The following is a 17,764-nucleotide window of genomic DNA, read 5'->3' as shown; positions in this document are numbered from 1 at the left end:
TCTTTTAGTTTTTGGCTGCGGTGGGTCTTGTTGCTGCGCGTGGGCTTTCTCTAGTTCGGCGAGCAGGGGCTACCCTTTGGTTGTGTGTGGGCTTCACTGCAGTGGTGTCTCGTTGTGGGGTGTGGGCTCTGGGTGTGTGGGCTCTGTAGTTGTGGCACGCGGGGTTAGCTGTGTTGCAACATGTAGGATCTTAGTTTTGGGGCCAGGGATCATACTATGGGTTCCCCTACACTGGCAGGTGGATTTTTAACCCCTGAATCGCCAGGGAAGTCCCAACAACTAAAACTTTCTGTGAGCATTGCTGCTGCTGCATCACTTCAGTCATGTCAGACTCTGTGCGACCCCAGAGACGGCAGCCCACCAGGCTCCCCCGTCCCTGGGATTCTCCAGGCAAGAACACTGGAATGGGTTGCCATTTCCTTTTCCAATGCATGAAAGTGAAAAATGAAAGTGAAGTCGCTCAGTCATGCCAGATTCTTAGCGACCCCATGGACTGAAGCCTACCAGCCTTCTCCATCCATGGGATTTTCCAGGCAAGAGTACTAGAGTGAGGTGCCAAATGCATTTCCTATGCTTTACAGGTGAATAAATGAAGCTCAGAGAGGTTGGGTAGACCACCCGGGTCATATTTAGGAGTGTGCCAGAAGCAGGACGTGGGTCCAAGCCCGAGTCTTACATGTGGCTCTGGGTGTTTATGAGACTCCTCTACGTAGTTTTATTTTCCTGTAATGAGAAGACAATTTCTTTTCTCTATGGCCTGTTATTCCCCAAAGTTGTAGTTACTGATTAGTGTAACCACACAGAATGCTGATTACTTACCTCCACCTGCTTCCAGAAAGTTTGGAACTCTGAATTTACCAGAAGCCTCTTAAAAGGAGCCATAACTTTTCCTTACATTATTCCTACGGAGACTTCCTCTCAGAGGGCCAGAAGGTAGTCGAGGGAAGCTCTGTGTATGGCAGTTGCTTCCCAGGATGGAAAAGTCTAGAATGATCCTGTCACCACTCACTGCTGAGGCTGCAAGGTGGAATAGCCCTTGAGGGTTTTCAATCTATTTGTGATAGAGTTAAAATCATGAACAATATTGAAAGGGAAATACGGACCCTCCTTCTAGCCAAAAGGGAATTCTTACTTTCAACCTAGGAATCCCTGAAGTTAGGGCCACACTATCTTCCCTAGAGTCTGTTTCCCCCATCCCTTTCTCTGTGTCCGTGTATTGGTCATGTTTCCCCCGTCCCTTTCTCTGTGTCCGTGTATTGGTCACACTGAGAAGTGTCCTGAGGCTAAGCCCGCCTCGTAGCCCACCCCAGGGACCCTGCTCTGAGTTCCCCTTGTGGTCCTCCAGCAGTGCGCCCAGCAGCTCATGTAGCTCCTCAGAGGATGCTCTGACCCTGGGGCTTTTGGTGCCCAGGGCAGGTGAGCTCGATCACTGAGCGCTGGGAAGACTTCTGCCCCAGTTCTCACAGATTCGGCCCGGGCGTGTGGGCTGCTGGCCTGCAGTTTGCTCTGCCAGCTCCCCAAACCTGGGGAGCCTTGCCCACCTCCAGACCAGCCGCATGAGTCTTCTATCCTCGCCACCCTGGTGCAGGTCTCTCCAGGCTGTACCCACATTCCCAGTGCTTGACATGAGGCTACGCAATTGGGGGCTACTTCATAGCTTCTGGGGGCTTCCACCTTCTTATCTGAAGCTTGGTTTGGAGTGAGGATGAAAACGACATGGGTCATGTTTGGGGAGGGAGGGTGTCTTTTAAGCCGAATTAGACTCCTCAGGAAATTGTCTGCACCTCTCCTCTGCGTGAATTAGAGTGTTGTTACCCGTGGTCAGGAGGCCCCAACCGAGCCCTCACGTGTTTCTAGTTAAGGTGATGCTTTCACAGTATCGGCCCTGTTTCGCGTTAAGAGCTCTGGCCAGGCAGTGATAAGTGAACTGGTGTCCTATTCAGGCCCCAGTGCTGAAAACTCCTACAGACATGAGCCTTCTGTAAGCCACTGGGATTTTCACCTGCACCATTGATTTGACTTAAACTCTCTGATAGTTTAAATCAGCCTAAAGCAGATTGAAGGCTTGGCTAGTTCTGCATCAGTGTCAGAGTTGCAGACACATGATTCTTTTTGCCTGCTTCATAGGACAGAAGGTACAGTCTAGGCTATCTGGGCTACTTGGGTTCATTTCACTTCCCTGGTAGAGGAAAACCTGAGATTACTATTCTGAGAAAGAGACATGGCTTGATAAAACCAAATTCTGTACACTATATCCTTTGGATTTTATTTGGCCAGTGATAGAGTTCAATTTTCAAAGCCTCTAGAGAGGAAAAGAGCCTGATGGTATAATATCACAATTAAATACACAGTTTATTTTAGAGTTTGAATTGTAAACAAAAGGAAAGTGGATAGTTTTAAGTGGAATTTTTATACTTCCTTTGTTTTCTAAGGAGACTGCAGCTGTGTCTTTTGGGTGCATTCTTGGATTAAACCAATGAAAGGTTTCAAGCTCTCCCATTTCGGGCTAAAAGCTCCCCTACACTTGGTAACCACAGCCTTCCCCTGAGTATGGTCAACACAGCTGTTAAGTGAACTAGGAAAAAAGTCCTTTTATGTGTGGCCACCAGACTTGTGCTTACTCAGTCTTCATAGGGGCAGCTAGCTTATGTTTGCTGCACTGCGGTCATGCAGGCTGCTTTTCTCTGTGGTCTGATTGTGGACAACGTGAGGGCAGGTGATGGTGTGTTCTCTGGTTTTGTATCACTGGTCATTCTGGGCTGTGTCTTTCTATACTAGGTTTTCAGGAAGTGTCTGCTGAGTCAACTGAGATGAAAGTAAAATGTTGAAGCAATGAAAGGGAAGCAAATTACATTTAAGCTTCAGGGAGTAGCTTCCGATGAGATCTGGGAAACCAGTTGATTCCATTATGCAGTTGAAATGAATCTGCAGAGTGGTGGGACTATCTTGAAACGTTTATTCTTGAAGTCATCTCTGTTTTAAAGACAACAGACAAACCAAGCTCTGTTAATAAAGTAGTAAATCCTTAAAACAGACTGCTAGGCCTCCTCCTTCAAGTAAGTCTCATTGTGAGTTTCCATCTGATAAACATTTATCGACCATCTGTGAGGAACCAGAACTCTAAAAATGGGAAATTAAAGGTGGAGTCTGTAAAGCAGAGGGATAAAAGCATAATCTTAGGAGTTGGTTGATCAGGGTGCAGATTCTAGCTCTGCTACTTTCTGTGTCGTTCTAGACAAATGATTCTATCAGTTTCTTCATCTGTAAACTGGGTGTATAATATACCTACCTCTCAAAATGATGAGGATTAAGTGTGATAATGCTTGTAAAGTCTTTATTGTGTCTGGCATTTAGTAAGTACTCAATAAAATTGCTATTTTTATTAAAATAACTATTACTTCCATGGAAGGTGTGCTTCTTGATCCCAAGGGCCTGACAGCCTAATATAAATGTGACCTTCATACCCGGGATATTTGGTACTTGCTGACCCTCTGGGAGGGATTGGGGGCAGGAGGAGAAGGGGATGACAGAGGTTGAGATGGCTGGATGGCATCACCGACTCGATGGACATGAGTCTGAGTGAACTCTGGGAGTTGGTGATGGACAGGGAGGCCTGGCGTGCTGCGATTCATAGGGTCGCAAAGAGTCGGACACGACTGAGTGACTGAACTGAACTGAACAGATGCCTGTCTGGAGCGCGCTTCTCTTAGATGCCCTGGTGGCTCACATTCTCGCCTCCACTGATCATTACTTAAAGGCCAAGATTTCAGTGAAGTTTTCTCCACGGTCCTATTTAACACTCTGCCACCCTCACTTCCTTGCACTCCTTAGTTACTTCCTGCTTAAGTAAGTAAGTAAGTTACTTCCTGCTTTTCATCTTACTGTCATATAACGTACTATTTCTTTTTGCTTATTATCTCAGTTCCACAGGGGTAAAGATGTTGGTCTGGTCCATCTGTGATCTATTTTCAGTGTTTGAAACCACGTTTGCTTTATGGTAGATGCTCAGTAAGTATTTATTGGAAGAGTGAATCAAGGAACAGTCATGGGAGTCTAGTGCAGGGCATGTTGAGCTCTGCCTATGGGTGTTAGGAAAGGCATCAGGGGAGAGATGGATTTGTGTTATGTCTTAGATTGGCAGTTCTCAACCTTTCTCCTGTTAAGACCCTGTATGGGTCAAGGTCCTACAGAGAAGCAGAATCAGTAGGGTTTATATATGTTATAAATAAATATTATCTATATAGTTAGCATTATGGTAATTATGGAGGCTGAGAAGCCCTACATCCACCCTCAGCAAGATGGAGACCCAGGAGAGGCAGTGGTTACGTTCCAGTCTGAGTGTGGAAGACTGGTGTCGCAGCTTGAAAGCAGTCAGCACGAATTCGCCCTTATCCAACGTTCTGTTCAATTCAGGCCTTCAGTGGACTGGGTGAGGCCTACCCACACTAGGGAGGGTGATCTGCTCTACTCAATCTGTTGATTCAAATGTTAATCTCACTCCAGAAACACCCTCACAGACACACCCAGAATAATGTTTAACCAAATATCGGGGCACCCTGTGTCCCAGTCAAGTGGACACAGAAAATTCACCAGTAGACACAGAAAATGTACATAATGAGTGGATTAGGCTCCTGTGTTGACTTCAGATCCATAGTTTCTAGGTTGTTGCCATGTCTATATTCTTTTTCCCACAGGTCAAGAAAGAAAATTGGAATTCAGATGACAGTGATGTTATTGGGATAGATTTGAACTCTAATTATTTTAAAAGATAAACTACTTTTACACTTGATAAGTCAGAATTTTAGTAATATGTGACTCATCCTGCCACATGGGTGTTGAGAAGTGTCCTCAAGGATGGGTAGGGATCTGCCAGGCAGACAAGCAGGAGAACAGTGCTTGAGGCAGAAGGAACGGCATGTGTGAAGGTGTGAGGGGATAGAGTGATTGTGGAACCACAAATAATCTGATATGATGAAAGCAGAGGGTGCCTGGGAGGGAAGCAGTGAGTGATGAAGCTGTCCGAGATGACATTTTTACGAAGGCCTTTGTTTGCTAAACTAATGGAATTTTATTCAAAAGGCGGTGAAAGCCATTGAATGGGTCTAAGCAGTGTTGGGTCATATTTTAAATTTTAATTTTTATTTAATCTTTAAAAATTTATGGTAAACAAAAATTCATATGGAATAGCATTCAAAAGGATATTACAATGAAGAATCTCCCTTCTTGGGATCATCCGTGTTTCTAATATCTTATGTATATTCTAGTACCTATGTTCATTCCAGTATCTTATTGATGCTATATGAATAGACAAGAAAATATTTTTCTATTATCCAAGTGGCAGTAAATTATGCTTGGAATACTGATACACCTTAACATCACCCTTCTGAAGAGAATGTTCCAGTTAAGAAAAGTTTGCATAGGCAGCAAAGATGATGATGTTTAGTTTTTCACTTGGGAGACTGTACGTTAGGCACATTCTCCAAGTTGGGAAATAGGAGCTGGGCTGAGGGTTAGATGTGGCAGGCTGAGGAAGCTGTGGGATATCCCAGTGACATGCCCATAGAGGATCTTAGGGTCAGGAGAAATGTGTGGTTTGGAAAGATGGATTTACAGCATGTTATTCTTGCCTGGAGAATCCCAGGGACAGGGGAGCCTGGTGCTGCTGTTCATGGGGTCACGCAGAGTCAGACGCGACTGGAGTGACTTAGCAGCAGCAGCAGTATATAAATAGTGGTTAAAGCTACACTGATGGACCCAGAGAAAGGAGTATATTGGGAAGAGAAGAAGACCAAGAGCAGTGCCTCTGTTAATCATTAGAAAGAGAGGTATTGAGAGAACCGAGAGAGGGGAGTCCATCTCATATTGTGGTAGGAGTGAGGGTTCAAGGATGTTGTGTACTCAGAGTTTGGGGACAACTAGGAGGACACTTGGTGGCTTTGTGGCAGAGCTGGTTCTGTGAGAGTATCGCTGCTGTTGCTATTGGATGTGGGTTCAAAACATGCAGTGTTGACCTGGCCATCAGTGGACCATGGGTATCAATTCCAGAACTGTTTCTGCTGCCTCTGGGACCTGGGTGATGCTGCCACACTCTTGCAAAAGGGGCCCTGCACAGTTCCTCCATGGGATGCCATCCAGTGACTGGGATGGGTGTCTCTGATGGGCAGGTTCTCGGTCATGTGCTCACAAATTAGCTGCAGAAGAAGCTGCAGAAGGAAGGTTTATGGTGTTGTCAGCTTCTAGGTCTACTTTGTAAGGTCGTGATTCCCTAAACATAGGAAGACAGTGTGGACCCTGTGTGGCCATGAAGAATGTCACATGCCCATTACAGGTGACAAACGCTGAAGGTATGACAATTAGAAGGTGATTGGTGACTGTTGAGACAGTTTCTGGGTAGAGTGAGTGGACTTTTGAGTACAGTGGGTTGAGAAATTACTAGGAAATGAGGAATCTGAGCCATTGTGTGTTGATTATGGTTTCAGGAGAGAAAGAGTGGAGAAGTGTATAGCACTTGAAACACTAGTATGATTTTTTTTTTTAACAGAAATGAGTCTATGAAAGGGAGTTTTGAAGATGAAGAAAGGGAATAAAGAGAAGAATAAGTAGTTGATGCGGTGGGGTTCCTGAATAGGTGAGGAGTGACTTTTGATTCAGTGTGGAAGGATGGTGCTACTGCATATGCTCATGTTTGTGAAGGTGGAATGTGGACGAGAATTGATACTTACGACCCCTGCTCTGTATGTAAATGGGGAGGTGATGTTGGCTGAGAATAAGAAGGCATGGGTTAGGTGGGATCTTGAAAAGGGTAGTGAAGATTTGGAATAGCTGTTGATGGGAACGAGAGTGTTGTTAGAGGAAGAGGAAAAGGACAGGTCCCAGCTGAGAATGGAGATAGTAGCCCAGTGTCTGCTGTTGAATCTATATGGTGCTGCATTTCGTAGGGCAAGTGTGATAGGAAGGCAAGGGGAGAGAGAGATGGTGAGGGTTGTGGGAGGGGGTACGTGAAATGATGTCACAGGGTCTAGTGAAATGGGAAAGGAAGTAAAATCTGGAGAGTTGATGGTTGGGGGAAAAGAAGATGGGGATAGAGATATCAAAGAAAAGCCTAAGAGCAGGCTGGATGGGATAAAGGAAAGGATGGGAGGAATGGAAATATATGTAGTCCTTGTGTCGAATGCTGGTGTGTAAGCTTTCAGGGATAAAGCAGTTCCCAGTGATAACCAGGCGCGGGATATGGAGAGGAAGTGAGAGTCACTGGAATAGAGAGGCTGGACTGTTGAATGATTTTTTCCCCCCTTGAACATTAAGTTTCCCTTGCTGATAGCAGGAGGTGGGCTGTGACCAGGTAATGAAAAGGAGCGACTGAGACTTTGATAAATGGGAGAGTAAATGAAAGACTAAGCCCAAGTTCTGGCATATTTGTAAGCATTCGATAGATGTTACCTATCAGTAATCAGATAACGGTAATGGTATTGCTGAAGGGCATGCATTTTTTTTTATGGAGGTGTGGTAGTTTCAGGGCATCTTTATTAAGTGTTTTTTTTTGTTTGTTTTTTGGTACATGAATCTTAAAGAAGGGGGGCTTCTTTTTCTATTTTTTTGAGTGTCAAACAACTCTTATTTGGAAGATGAAATGTGGAGTTTGAAACTCCCTACTCCAAACTCCAGGATGGGAAAAAGGAAGGTGCTTATAAGAGCCAGTTTCAACTAAAGGAGGAAGGTGGTGGGAACAGTCCATGAAGATGCTGAGGCTGGGAATTTTCTACCCATGATGACAGGTTCCCGGATGACTCAGAGGAAGCATGTGAATGAGACCTTTAGCTGGAGGAAGGTGCGGGACAAGAGTAATGATGGGTAATGTGGGGTTGAAAACAATTAAAAAAAAAAAAAATTAACTGCAGAATTTGCTCTGGAATTTGCTCACCACATAGACTTGGAAGCCTGGGGAAACTTTTCAAGAATGTGAGACAGAGTTGTTCTTTTTAGTAACACAATGTCATCAGTCTGTGAGAGTGTTACTTTTTGTGTGTATGACAGAGAAAAAAAAAAGATGAAAGAACCAAAAACTGGTGAATTTGGCTAGCTGAGGAAGCAAAGTGGAGCTGGAATTAGCAGAATGGTTTCTTTAGTCCTGGCAAATAGGCAAAGCTTGCTCATGCACAAGTGAACCTGATAATTGCCAAATGTCTGCTTCAATCTGAGTTGCACCAAAATCACTACAGCTGAGGTTCCTGAGATTTCATAAGCCTTCCGTCCAGTCACATGTGTTGGCCTTCAGTGATGAGGCTTACCAGCCTAGGTTCTTTCTCAGTGGCCTTTGGCCATGTGGATTCAACCTGAAATTCTTGGGTCTTCACAACCTTAAAATTTTGATGAACTCTCTGGAACTATTTGGAATGTGAGTCCCTGGGGCAGGCGGGGCGCGGGGGGAGAAGTCCCTGGGGAGGTGTGACTCGCTCCCAAATGGTGCTGTCGTGTTTTTCGCATACTAATGTTTTTTGTTTTTAAGTTTGGAATATTCTCTCTAGCTAACCCACTAAGCTTTGGGCAAATAAGAAAAAAGAACAAATTAGTAGCTTGAAATGCTTTTAAACAGCTACAGTTCCAGCTGTTAGGGCAGTAGGGAACTAATGCAAAACTGGGTAACTGGGCATCCGTGCGCACACAGATAACACAATGAGGAAAGGCTTGCTTTATATAGTTCCAGAGGCTCCTGAAAATAAGAAATTCTCTCATAAGCCAAACTCTTCAATTCAGTTTAGACAATATTTGAGACCCTCTCTGAGAAGGTGCTGGCTTTAAAGCTTGTATAGATACATTAGTTTTCTAGGGCTGCTGTGACAAATTAGCAAGAACTGGGTGACTCAATACAGCAGAAATTCATTCTCTCTCAGTTCTGAAGGCTAGAAATCTAAAATCAAGGTGTCAGCAGAGCCATGCTCTTTTTGAGGCTCTAGAAAAGAATCTCTTTCATGCCCTTCTCTTCATTTCTGGTGTTGCCAGTCATCCTTGACATCCCTTGGCTTGAAGACCTATCACTCCAATCTCTGCATTCGTAGTCACGTGTGTCTCTCTGTGTCTGATGAGGACACTAGTCATACTGGATTCAGGGTTTGCCATTTTCCAATATGACCTCATTTTAGCTAACTGTACCTGCAAGGGTAGCCCTATTTCCACGTAAGGTTACATTCTGAGGATTCTGGGAAAGACTTGAATTTAGGGAGGAACATTATTGAACCCAATGTAAGAAGTTTTGAAAATGAGTAACAAGTGGCCTCTATCTTCAGGAAGATGTAGTTCCCAACGTAGCTGGGGAAGGGAACTGGCTGTAGGAAACTTTAATGCAAAGTGATGGATACAGAATACTGTGAACACACCGAAGGGTGACTGGCTGGTTGTGACTTCCAGGGGCTCTGAGAAGGCTGTAGGGTGCGGATCATGGCAGACCTGAAGGGTAACTAGTGTACCAGCTGGCAGAAATTGGGAAACTGGGCCTTCTGAGCTGAGGGACCTGTCTGAGCAGGCTCAGAGATGCAAGCGTGTGTCCAATGTGTGGGATGCTCGTGCTGCCTGGAGCGTACGGCCAGAGGATAGCATGGCCTGTGGGTAGGGCTTGCATGTGACGTGGTGGCCACTGGGGAGGGATGGAGTGGAGCGGAAGGAGGAAGTGCAGGTGGAGCACACAGAAAGTATGAAAAGTGGTGGGAGCCTGGTAGTTCATCTCCATGAATGCCTGCCACAGAATTAGATCTTCAAGAGGCAGTGGTTCAGAGGAGGGTTCAAGGACAGGCTGAAGGACCATTCCTAAGGGAGCTCTAGAGGACACTGCTGGACTCAGAGGTGCTGAGACGACTTCTGTGCTGCTGCTCAGCTCCAAGTTCTGGGACTATTAAGTAGAAATATCTCTTCACTAACTGTATTTTGCCTCTCATTAGTAATCAGGTTTTTGCTTCCTCTTCCCTTTCTTTCTCTCGAGCATCCTCCACATGCCAGCCACTGTAGACCCAATAGTGAGCAAGAAGACAAAGCACCATTTTCCTCTCTTCCCTGTAGCATTAGCACAAGGAGAACAGAGTCAGTTCCCCATAAATGTTGCTTTGGGTTGAATGTAAGGGAAAAATGACAAGGCAATTTTGCCCAGGGTAATGAGTTCTGCTTCAGAGTAGAGCTGCTTTGAAAGATGATTTCAGGAACCTCCTTATGAGGAGGTGGCGAGTAGGTGGCTGCTTACATGTGTTTGATTTCTGAGTCATCAAAAAGGCTTCTTTGCCTCCCAAAATATCTCCTTCATCCAGGCTGTGGGTACTTTTAATTCCACGATTGGAAGCTGGTTTCCCTCTGTTAAAATGCAAATACCCTAGGGGGAGAGGATATCCATTTACCATCATCAGTCTATTGCACCTTAATATGAGGGTTTTCTCAACCATTTTTCATGGAAGATTTTTGAGAAAAGCACATGGAGGGAAAGGGGATCCAGGGGATGAATACTGGACATGGCAAAGCTAAGCTGTCAAAGTCAGCAGTTTGGATGAACCGCCTGGCTCTGTAGTCCCTTTTGCCTAGTAAGATACATTATTATGTATTGGCAGGTGTATGCTGGGCCAGAAATGATTATTTCTGTTGGGAATTTCATGGTTACAAAACTTTTTTTTTTTTTTAAGGGCTTCCCAGGTGGTGCTAGTGGTAAAGAATAATCCCTAGGTCGGGAAGATTCCCTGGAGAAGGGAATGGCTACCCACTCCTCCTCTCCTGTGGACAGAGGAGCCTGGTCAGGCTACAGTCCATGGTGTTATAGAGTTGGACACAACCAAGCGACTAAAACTTTCAGTTTCACTTTTTTTCCACCCATACTTCAGTGAAATAATTTGTGTGGTAACCTGTTTGGTTTTTATTGCCAAGGCTATGCTCCATATGGTTTGTGTGTTCATTTGCCAGAGAAGGCTAATGATAGCTGCTGTCACAAATACCCCCAGAGTTTCAGTGGCTTATATAAGAGGTTCCTTTTTTCATTGACATCACAATAGGATTCAAGCTGATTTGGGGGATGCTATATTCCACATAACCTCCAAGGGACTCAGGCCCCCTCCATGCTGTATGTCTATCATCTTCAGTTTTTGTTCAGTTGCTAAGTTGTGTCTAGCTCTTTGCGACCCCATGAACTGCAGCAGGCTTCCCTGTCCTTCACTATCTCCTGGAGTTTGCTCAGACTCATGTCCACTGTGTCTGTGATGCCATCCAGCCATCTCATCCTCTCTCACCCCCTTCTCCTCCAGCCCTCAATCTTTCCCAGCATTAGGGTCTTTTCCAATGAATTGGCTCCTTGCATCAGGTAGCTGAAGTATTGGAACTTCAGCATCAGTCCTTCCAATGAATATTCAGGGTTGATTTCCTTTAGGATTGACTTCTTTGGTCTCCTTGCAGTCCAGGGGACTCTCAAGACTCTTCTCCAGCACCACAATTTGAAAGCATCAATTCTTTGACACTCAGTCTACTTAATGATCCAACTCTCACATTCGTACATGACCACTGGAAAAACCATAGCTTTGACTAGATAGACATTTGTCAGCAAAGTGATGTCACTGCTTTTTAATACACTGTCTAGGTTTATCATGGGCTTCCCTGGTGGCTCAGAGGTTAAAGCGTCTGCCTGCGATGCAGGAGACCCAGGTTCAATCCCTGGGTCGGGAAGATCCCCTGGAGAAGGAAATGGCAGCCCACTCCAGTATTCTTGCCTGGAGAATCCAATGGATGGAGGAGCCTGGGAGGCTACAGTCCACGGAGTCGCAAACAGTCAGACACAACTGAGCGACTTCACTTTCACTTTCTAGGTTTATCATAGCTTTTCTTCCAAGGAGCAAGCATCTTTTAATTTCATGGCTGCAGTCACCATCCACAGCAATTTTAGAGCCCAAGAAAATAAAATCTGTCACTGTTTCCACTTTTTACCTGTTTGTCATGAAGTGATAGGACCAGACACCAGATATCTTAGATTTTTGAATGTTGAGTACCTGACCTCAAAGAAGGCATGCCCTGGGGAAGAGAGAACTTGTAGAGAAAGTATTCTTACATTTATCTCCTTGGCTTGGAAGTGACACTTCGTCCACCTCGAATTCCATTGGCTGGACCTGGTTCCAGAGACCTACCCAGATAGAAAGAGGCTGGGAAATGTGATTAGCTGTGTGTCCAGGAGGAGGTGACACAGACTCACCAGGAAACTTCTACATTTTTTCCTTCTGTCTGTGACATAACCTGACCCTTGAGTGTTGTCATTAATGGTATGGAGGACCAAAGAGGAAACACTGAGCTGGAACCTGTCCAGTGCTTAGAGGAGTGGCAAGTCCTTCACTCTGCCTGGCGAAGGGCGTCATTCTGCTGTTAGATTTTTGCTGTGTAAGGGAGACCAAAGTCTTCATTCAAAGAAATGTCTTTATGACGTTTATTTGCTTTTTAATAGAATTTGGGAGATTTTAATGGCAATCTCCTTTCCGTGCACCTTGGAATCGTTTTGGAATGTGAGTTTGAGATTTGAATGGTATAGCTCCCGTGATATATTTCAGCTCCCTTAGGAGATAAGGAAGAGTAAGTTGGCCCATGCAGGAGTTGTAGAGCTCTTCCCGTCCACCTCCCGCAGTCTAGACTGGTGAACTGAGAGGTAACTGCATGGTCCAATTTACACAGCAAGTTAGTGACCCACCTGAGGGGTAGACCCCATTTTAAAGATTTCTACACTGGTGTTCCTGCCCTACCACAGTGCTGTTCCCTAGAGAACTGTCTGGAGAATACCCTGTCCCGGTGGGATTTGAAGGAGGAGACTTAAAGCAGGTGAAATCAGAAGGCTCCTTCTGGTTTTGAGATTCCTTGATTGATTGAGATTAAGTACATTTTGTCTGGCTGTATCCCTGACCTGACTGAAGTGTTGTAACCTTCCAAGAGTTTGTAACTTTCCTGGGAAAACAGAATCTCAGTTCTTTATTCTTTTCAGTTGTTCCTTTATTTTTACCTTAAAAAATTATTTGTTCTTTAAATATGTATTTTTGTAATAGTAAAGGTAACAATTTTTAATTGCAGAAGTAAATATATGCAAATGTAACAAAAATATATACGAAATATAATAAAAATTGCCTGTAATTCTATAATTTGACAGTGTAGCAATTATCCCTGTTAATGTTTTCTATGTCTTTCCATGTGTGTTTCCTGACCATTTTTCAATATGAAATAAATATGCAACTCTAAAAATATTTCATATTACTTAATATGAAATATTACACAACCCTTAACATTGTTTTAAAATGAATAGTATGGAAAAATGCTCATATTTGTATTTGTATACATATATACAATATAGTGAGAATGAAATTCAACTTTTAATTGTCTTATTTTTATTTTAGCTTTTTATTTGCTTTTTAAAGGATGTAGGGAAAAGCTAATGGAAATCTCCCTTCTGTATATGTTGGAATAAAATTCTTATTGTATCTAAGCATAAAAGTATATATGGGCATTTCTCTATGCCATGACTTATTTTGAAGCAATGTTTTAAGGGTTGCATACTCTAGCGTGCTGAAGGGAGCCTCTTGGGAGGTGGCGGGACGGAGTTGGTGCTCTCTCTGTTCTCGGCCCTGACCCTGTGCCCCTTTCCTCCCAGGGCATCAGCAGCCTGTTCAGCTCTCTGAAAGTTGTCCGGCTGCTCCGCCTGGGACGAGTGGCCCGGAAGCTGGACCACTACATCGAGTATGGAGCTGCCGTGCTGGTCCTGCTGGTGTGTGTGTTCGGGCTGGCCGCTCACTGGATGGCCTGCATTTGGTACAGCATCGGGGACTATGAGATCTTCGACGAGGACACCAAGACCATCCGCAACAACAGCTGGCTCTACCAGCTGGCCATGGACATTGGCACCCCTTACCAGTTTAACGGGTCTGGCTCAGGGAAGTGGGAAGGGGGTCCCAGCAAGAATTCCGTCTACATCTCCTCGTTGTATTTCACCATGACCAGCCTCACCAGCGTGGGCTTTGGGAACATCGCCCCGTCCACAGACATTGAGAAGATCTTTGCCGTGGCCATCATGATGATTGGCTGTAAGTATCACAGTGACTGGGCAAGGGGTGGGGCATTAAGTTTGTCCATCCTTTTGGTTAGCCGGAAATAGGGCAGTGGCTACAGTGCCATAGGATTGGGGTGTTACGGCTTAAAATAAGGGAGGGTTTTTGTTTTTAAAGACTAGCTTTAGAGTTTTCCTATTAATTTAAACAGTATATATTTACTGCACAGAAATTCAGAAAATAACAAAAGAGCACAAAGTAGAAACTAATGACTAACCATACATAATTCTGTTTCTTAAAATTGCTGTTAACGTTTGGTGTTTCCCTTAGAGATTTTTGTCTGTCCATATCTGAACACACAGATAACACGTTTTAATAGTTAAAATGAGATCATGCTATACATTTTGGTATACTTCTTGTTCATAGGACAGTGAATTGTGGAAGTTTTTCCACGGCAATTTAAAAATAGCTCTAGATTGCACAGTTCAGTGTGGTACTAGAGAAAGGATGCATGAAAACAAAATCAGAAGTATCTCAATCTTTTGTATTATATCTAGAAATAGTAATGGTTTTGCTAGAGTGGGTTAAGTAAAATATTCTAGTACAATAGTTTTGTATGTATTTTTACTCTTTAATGCAAATCCTAGGAAAATTTAAAATCTTATTTCTATTGAACAGTGCTGATCTAGATCAATATTTTTGATGTCTGTTTGGTGATTGAGAGGTTTTCTAAATCCAAAAGGTAAAAACCTACAGGAATAAACAGCTCTTATTCAGTTGAGAAGTAATGGGGCTTTGGATTAACTTCACTGGACTGAAAAACAGAAATAACCCTAGTTCTTGAGGAAAGTACACTTGGCCCTCTGTATCCATGGATTCTGCATCCTCGCATTCAACCAACCATGGACTGAAAATATTAAAAAGAGAAACTTCCAGAAAGTTCACGAACCTTAAATTTGCCACATACAGGCAATTATTTACATAGCATTTATATTGTACTAGGTACTATAAGTATCTAGGGATCATTTAAAGTATATGGGAGGGTGTATGTGGCTTATAGGCAAATACTATGCCATTTTATATAAGGGACTTAAAAATCTGTTGGTTTTCCTATCTTCTAATCAATTGGTCCTAGAACCAATTCCCTATGGACAGGGGGTGAAAATGAATGCATGGACTGTAGCCTAACCAGGTGCCTCAGTCAATGGAATTTTCCAGGCAAGAATACTAGAGTGGGTTGCCATTTCCTTCTCCAGGAGATCTTCCTGACCCAGGGATTGAACCCAGGTCTCCCGCGTTGTAGGCAGATGCTTTTCCGTCTGAGCCACCAGGGAAGATCCGAAAGTGACTCAGTAGTGTCCAACTCTTTGAGACCCCATGGACTACATAGTCCATGGAATTCTCCAGGCCCAAATACTGGAGTGGGTAGCCGTTCCCTTCTCCAGGGGATATTCCCCACCCAGGAATTGAACCAGGGTCTCCTGCTTTGCAGGTGGATTCTTTACCAGGGAAGCCCTTAATTTTTAAATGCTTGACCATTGACCATTTTGTAGCTGTTGCCACTACTACCAAGTCTGGAAACAGCCTTGGGTTGTAAACAACAGTGAACTCCCCTCACTAAAGGGAGTCTTGGGGAAGATTAGCCTAACTGGGCTGGGGAAAGCACGTGAACTTGAGTGGATTGGACTCATTGTGAACCTGCCAAATGCACCCTGTTGATGCTTCCATGACGCACTGTGGTGTGAGAGAGGACACACCTCCCGTGAAGCATGGGTTTGGACTGTAGTCTGGTCACAGGTGATGAAGCTGGGCGCTAGTTCCAGCTGGCAGAAACCCTTCAGCTTGATGTGCTTCCTCAGGGTGGAGTTGACATCTTGTTACACCAACCAGGGGATTCTAAGACCAGGGAAACGGAGGCTTCAGCTTGTCTGGCTTTGTCCAGCCCATCCATAATCCAGGGACCCCTTGGCAAGTGGATTTTGTTACCCCTTTTGTTCCATTTGCAGCTCGCCTCCTTTTTATTTGCCATCACCACATCATGTCTGATGTACTCCTTTCCTGAAAGCCCCTCTGCCATACCCAGAGCCCGGCTCTGTGTGTTTACCAGATGCGTCTAAGGCTTAACTGGTTTGTGGGAAGTGTGTGCCGGGAACTTTTGGGTCTGCTCTTTTTTTAAAATGGGTTTTAAAAGAGATGATTGCCTGACCATGGGGAGCAGCATTAAATATCTGTGGGTGGCTAATTGCTTTAGCTTAATTAGAACTCGAGGTGCTTTCTCATGTCGTGTAAAAGGATCTTTGCTCTTCTAGAACTATTTCAGCCTTAACATCTCCTAGTTTTCTAGGCAGTGCTTGCAGCATTTTGTGAGCCTTGGGGCACCAGTAAACAACCAGATGCACCGTGCTCCGGGCACAATTTCTGTCTCTTAGGGGGAAGATGAGATGCTCCGTCAATCGAAATACTTCATTATATGCATTACAGAAAATGTGCTGAGAGTGGTCAGTTAGAAAACAGGCTCCATTTCATGAGCTCCCTAAAGGCTTTCAAATATGAGGAGACTTCCTTGCAACTTTTTACCTGGAAGAAGAGATAAGAAAACAGCTCTGGTGGCATATGAGGGTAAACTGTTTCTCCAAAGCCATTCTTCTCCAGAGAAAGTAATTTCCTGGGTATCTTCTCTAAAGGAAAACCCAAACAATTATCATCGCCTCTTTTCTCTCCCCACCTTTTCAAAGCTTTATAATGTTTCCATTTCTTTTTTTTTTTTTTTTAAGTGTAATACACAGGCAGTCACCTCTGCAATATGCCCCAAGTATGATATTTAGGTAGGCAAGTCTGCTTAATTGTTACTTTGTTTCCTGATCACTTGCTATTTGCCAGGTGCTGTGCTAAATATTCTATATGCAAATCCCCCTGTTTGCAACAACTCTATGCCTTAGAGATTATTAAGTACATTTTACAAGGAAATGGAAGCTGGGAGAAGTTAACTCCTTTGCCAAGAATGCATGGCTAGTATGTCGGAAAGACAGGATTTGTGTCTGGGATTCTGAATTAAAAGCCCAGCTCTTTCCCCTGTGCCTGTCTGCGATGGCGTGGACTGAGAACACGGACCTCATCAGCCTGTCCTCTCTGGCACACCACTCACACTTTGAAAATTCTCTCCATAAACTTGAACAAGCCAGCAGTTTCTACAGTGGGAAGTTTTTGTACACTTGCCTGTTGTTTTAATTTAAAAACAAGTTTACGGTAGAAACTCGGGGGACCAGGTGCTTCAGACACCAACCATTTTTTCAGCAACCTGTCACTTACAGTTACAGCTGTTTCCCTTTCCGTGTGACAAGTCTGACAAATTCTTGTGCTAACAACAAAGTTATTGCCCTCTGTGTAATGCGCTGGTAATTACCTTGTAAACTCACATTCCAGACAACCTTTGTTCAGGACAGCTGCTGAAGTCTTACTCGATTTACGGGGCTCTCGTTTATCTTGCTTTGCCTGTGTGCACACGTGCGCACTTGCGTCCTTACTGCATGGCTCACGGGGTTGGGTGACCCCAGAATTGGGATCTTGGGTGACAGGGAACACTGACCACACCCTGCGTTTATGCTCCGGGGTCAATGCGTTTCCCTCCCCAGTCCCCCTCCAATCAGACTAGCATTCTTCAAGGGGAGTAAAGGGAAATAAAGCCAACGAGCTTTGAGGTACTGGTAACATTGTGATTTTCTCCTTTTTGC

The 17,764-nt window shown here is 44.2% G+C and overlaps 1 protein-coding gene and 1 non-coding gene across 3 annotated transcripts in view; both read left to right on the top strand.

The window, feature by feature from the left end:
- Nucleotides 1-17,764, top strand: part of KCNH1 (potassium voltage-gated channel, subfamily H (eag-related), member 1) — a 438,757-nt gene that overhangs the window by 172,445 nt on the left and 248,548 nt on the right. For both annotated transcript variants that reach the window (XM_010833882.1, XM_010833881.1), the window contains exon 7: nucleotides 13,640-14,069. In XM_010833882.1, coding sequence (XP_010832184.1) covers nucleotides 13,640-14,069 — 430 coding nt within the window. The remainder of the gene's footprint in view (nucleotides 1-13,639; nucleotides 14,070-17,764) is intronic.
- TRNAR-GCG lies at nucleotides 11,614-11,685 on the top strand. The gene has a single exon. It is a non-coding gene; the product is annotated as a tRNA-Arg (tRNA).

The sequence above is a fragment of the Bison bison genome, unplaced genomic scaffold (assembly GCF_000754665.1).
Source record: "Bison bison bison isolate TAMUID 2011002044 unplaced genomic scaffold, Bison_UMD1.0 scf7180017863955, whole genome shotgun sequence".
In the NCBI taxonomy this organism is placed as follows: Eukaryota; Metazoa; Chordata; class Mammalia; order Artiodactyla; family Bovidae; genus Bison; species Bison bison.
The sequence above is the reverse complement of the archived record's forward strand: the minus strand, read 5'-3'. Positions and strand labels throughout refer to the sequence as shown.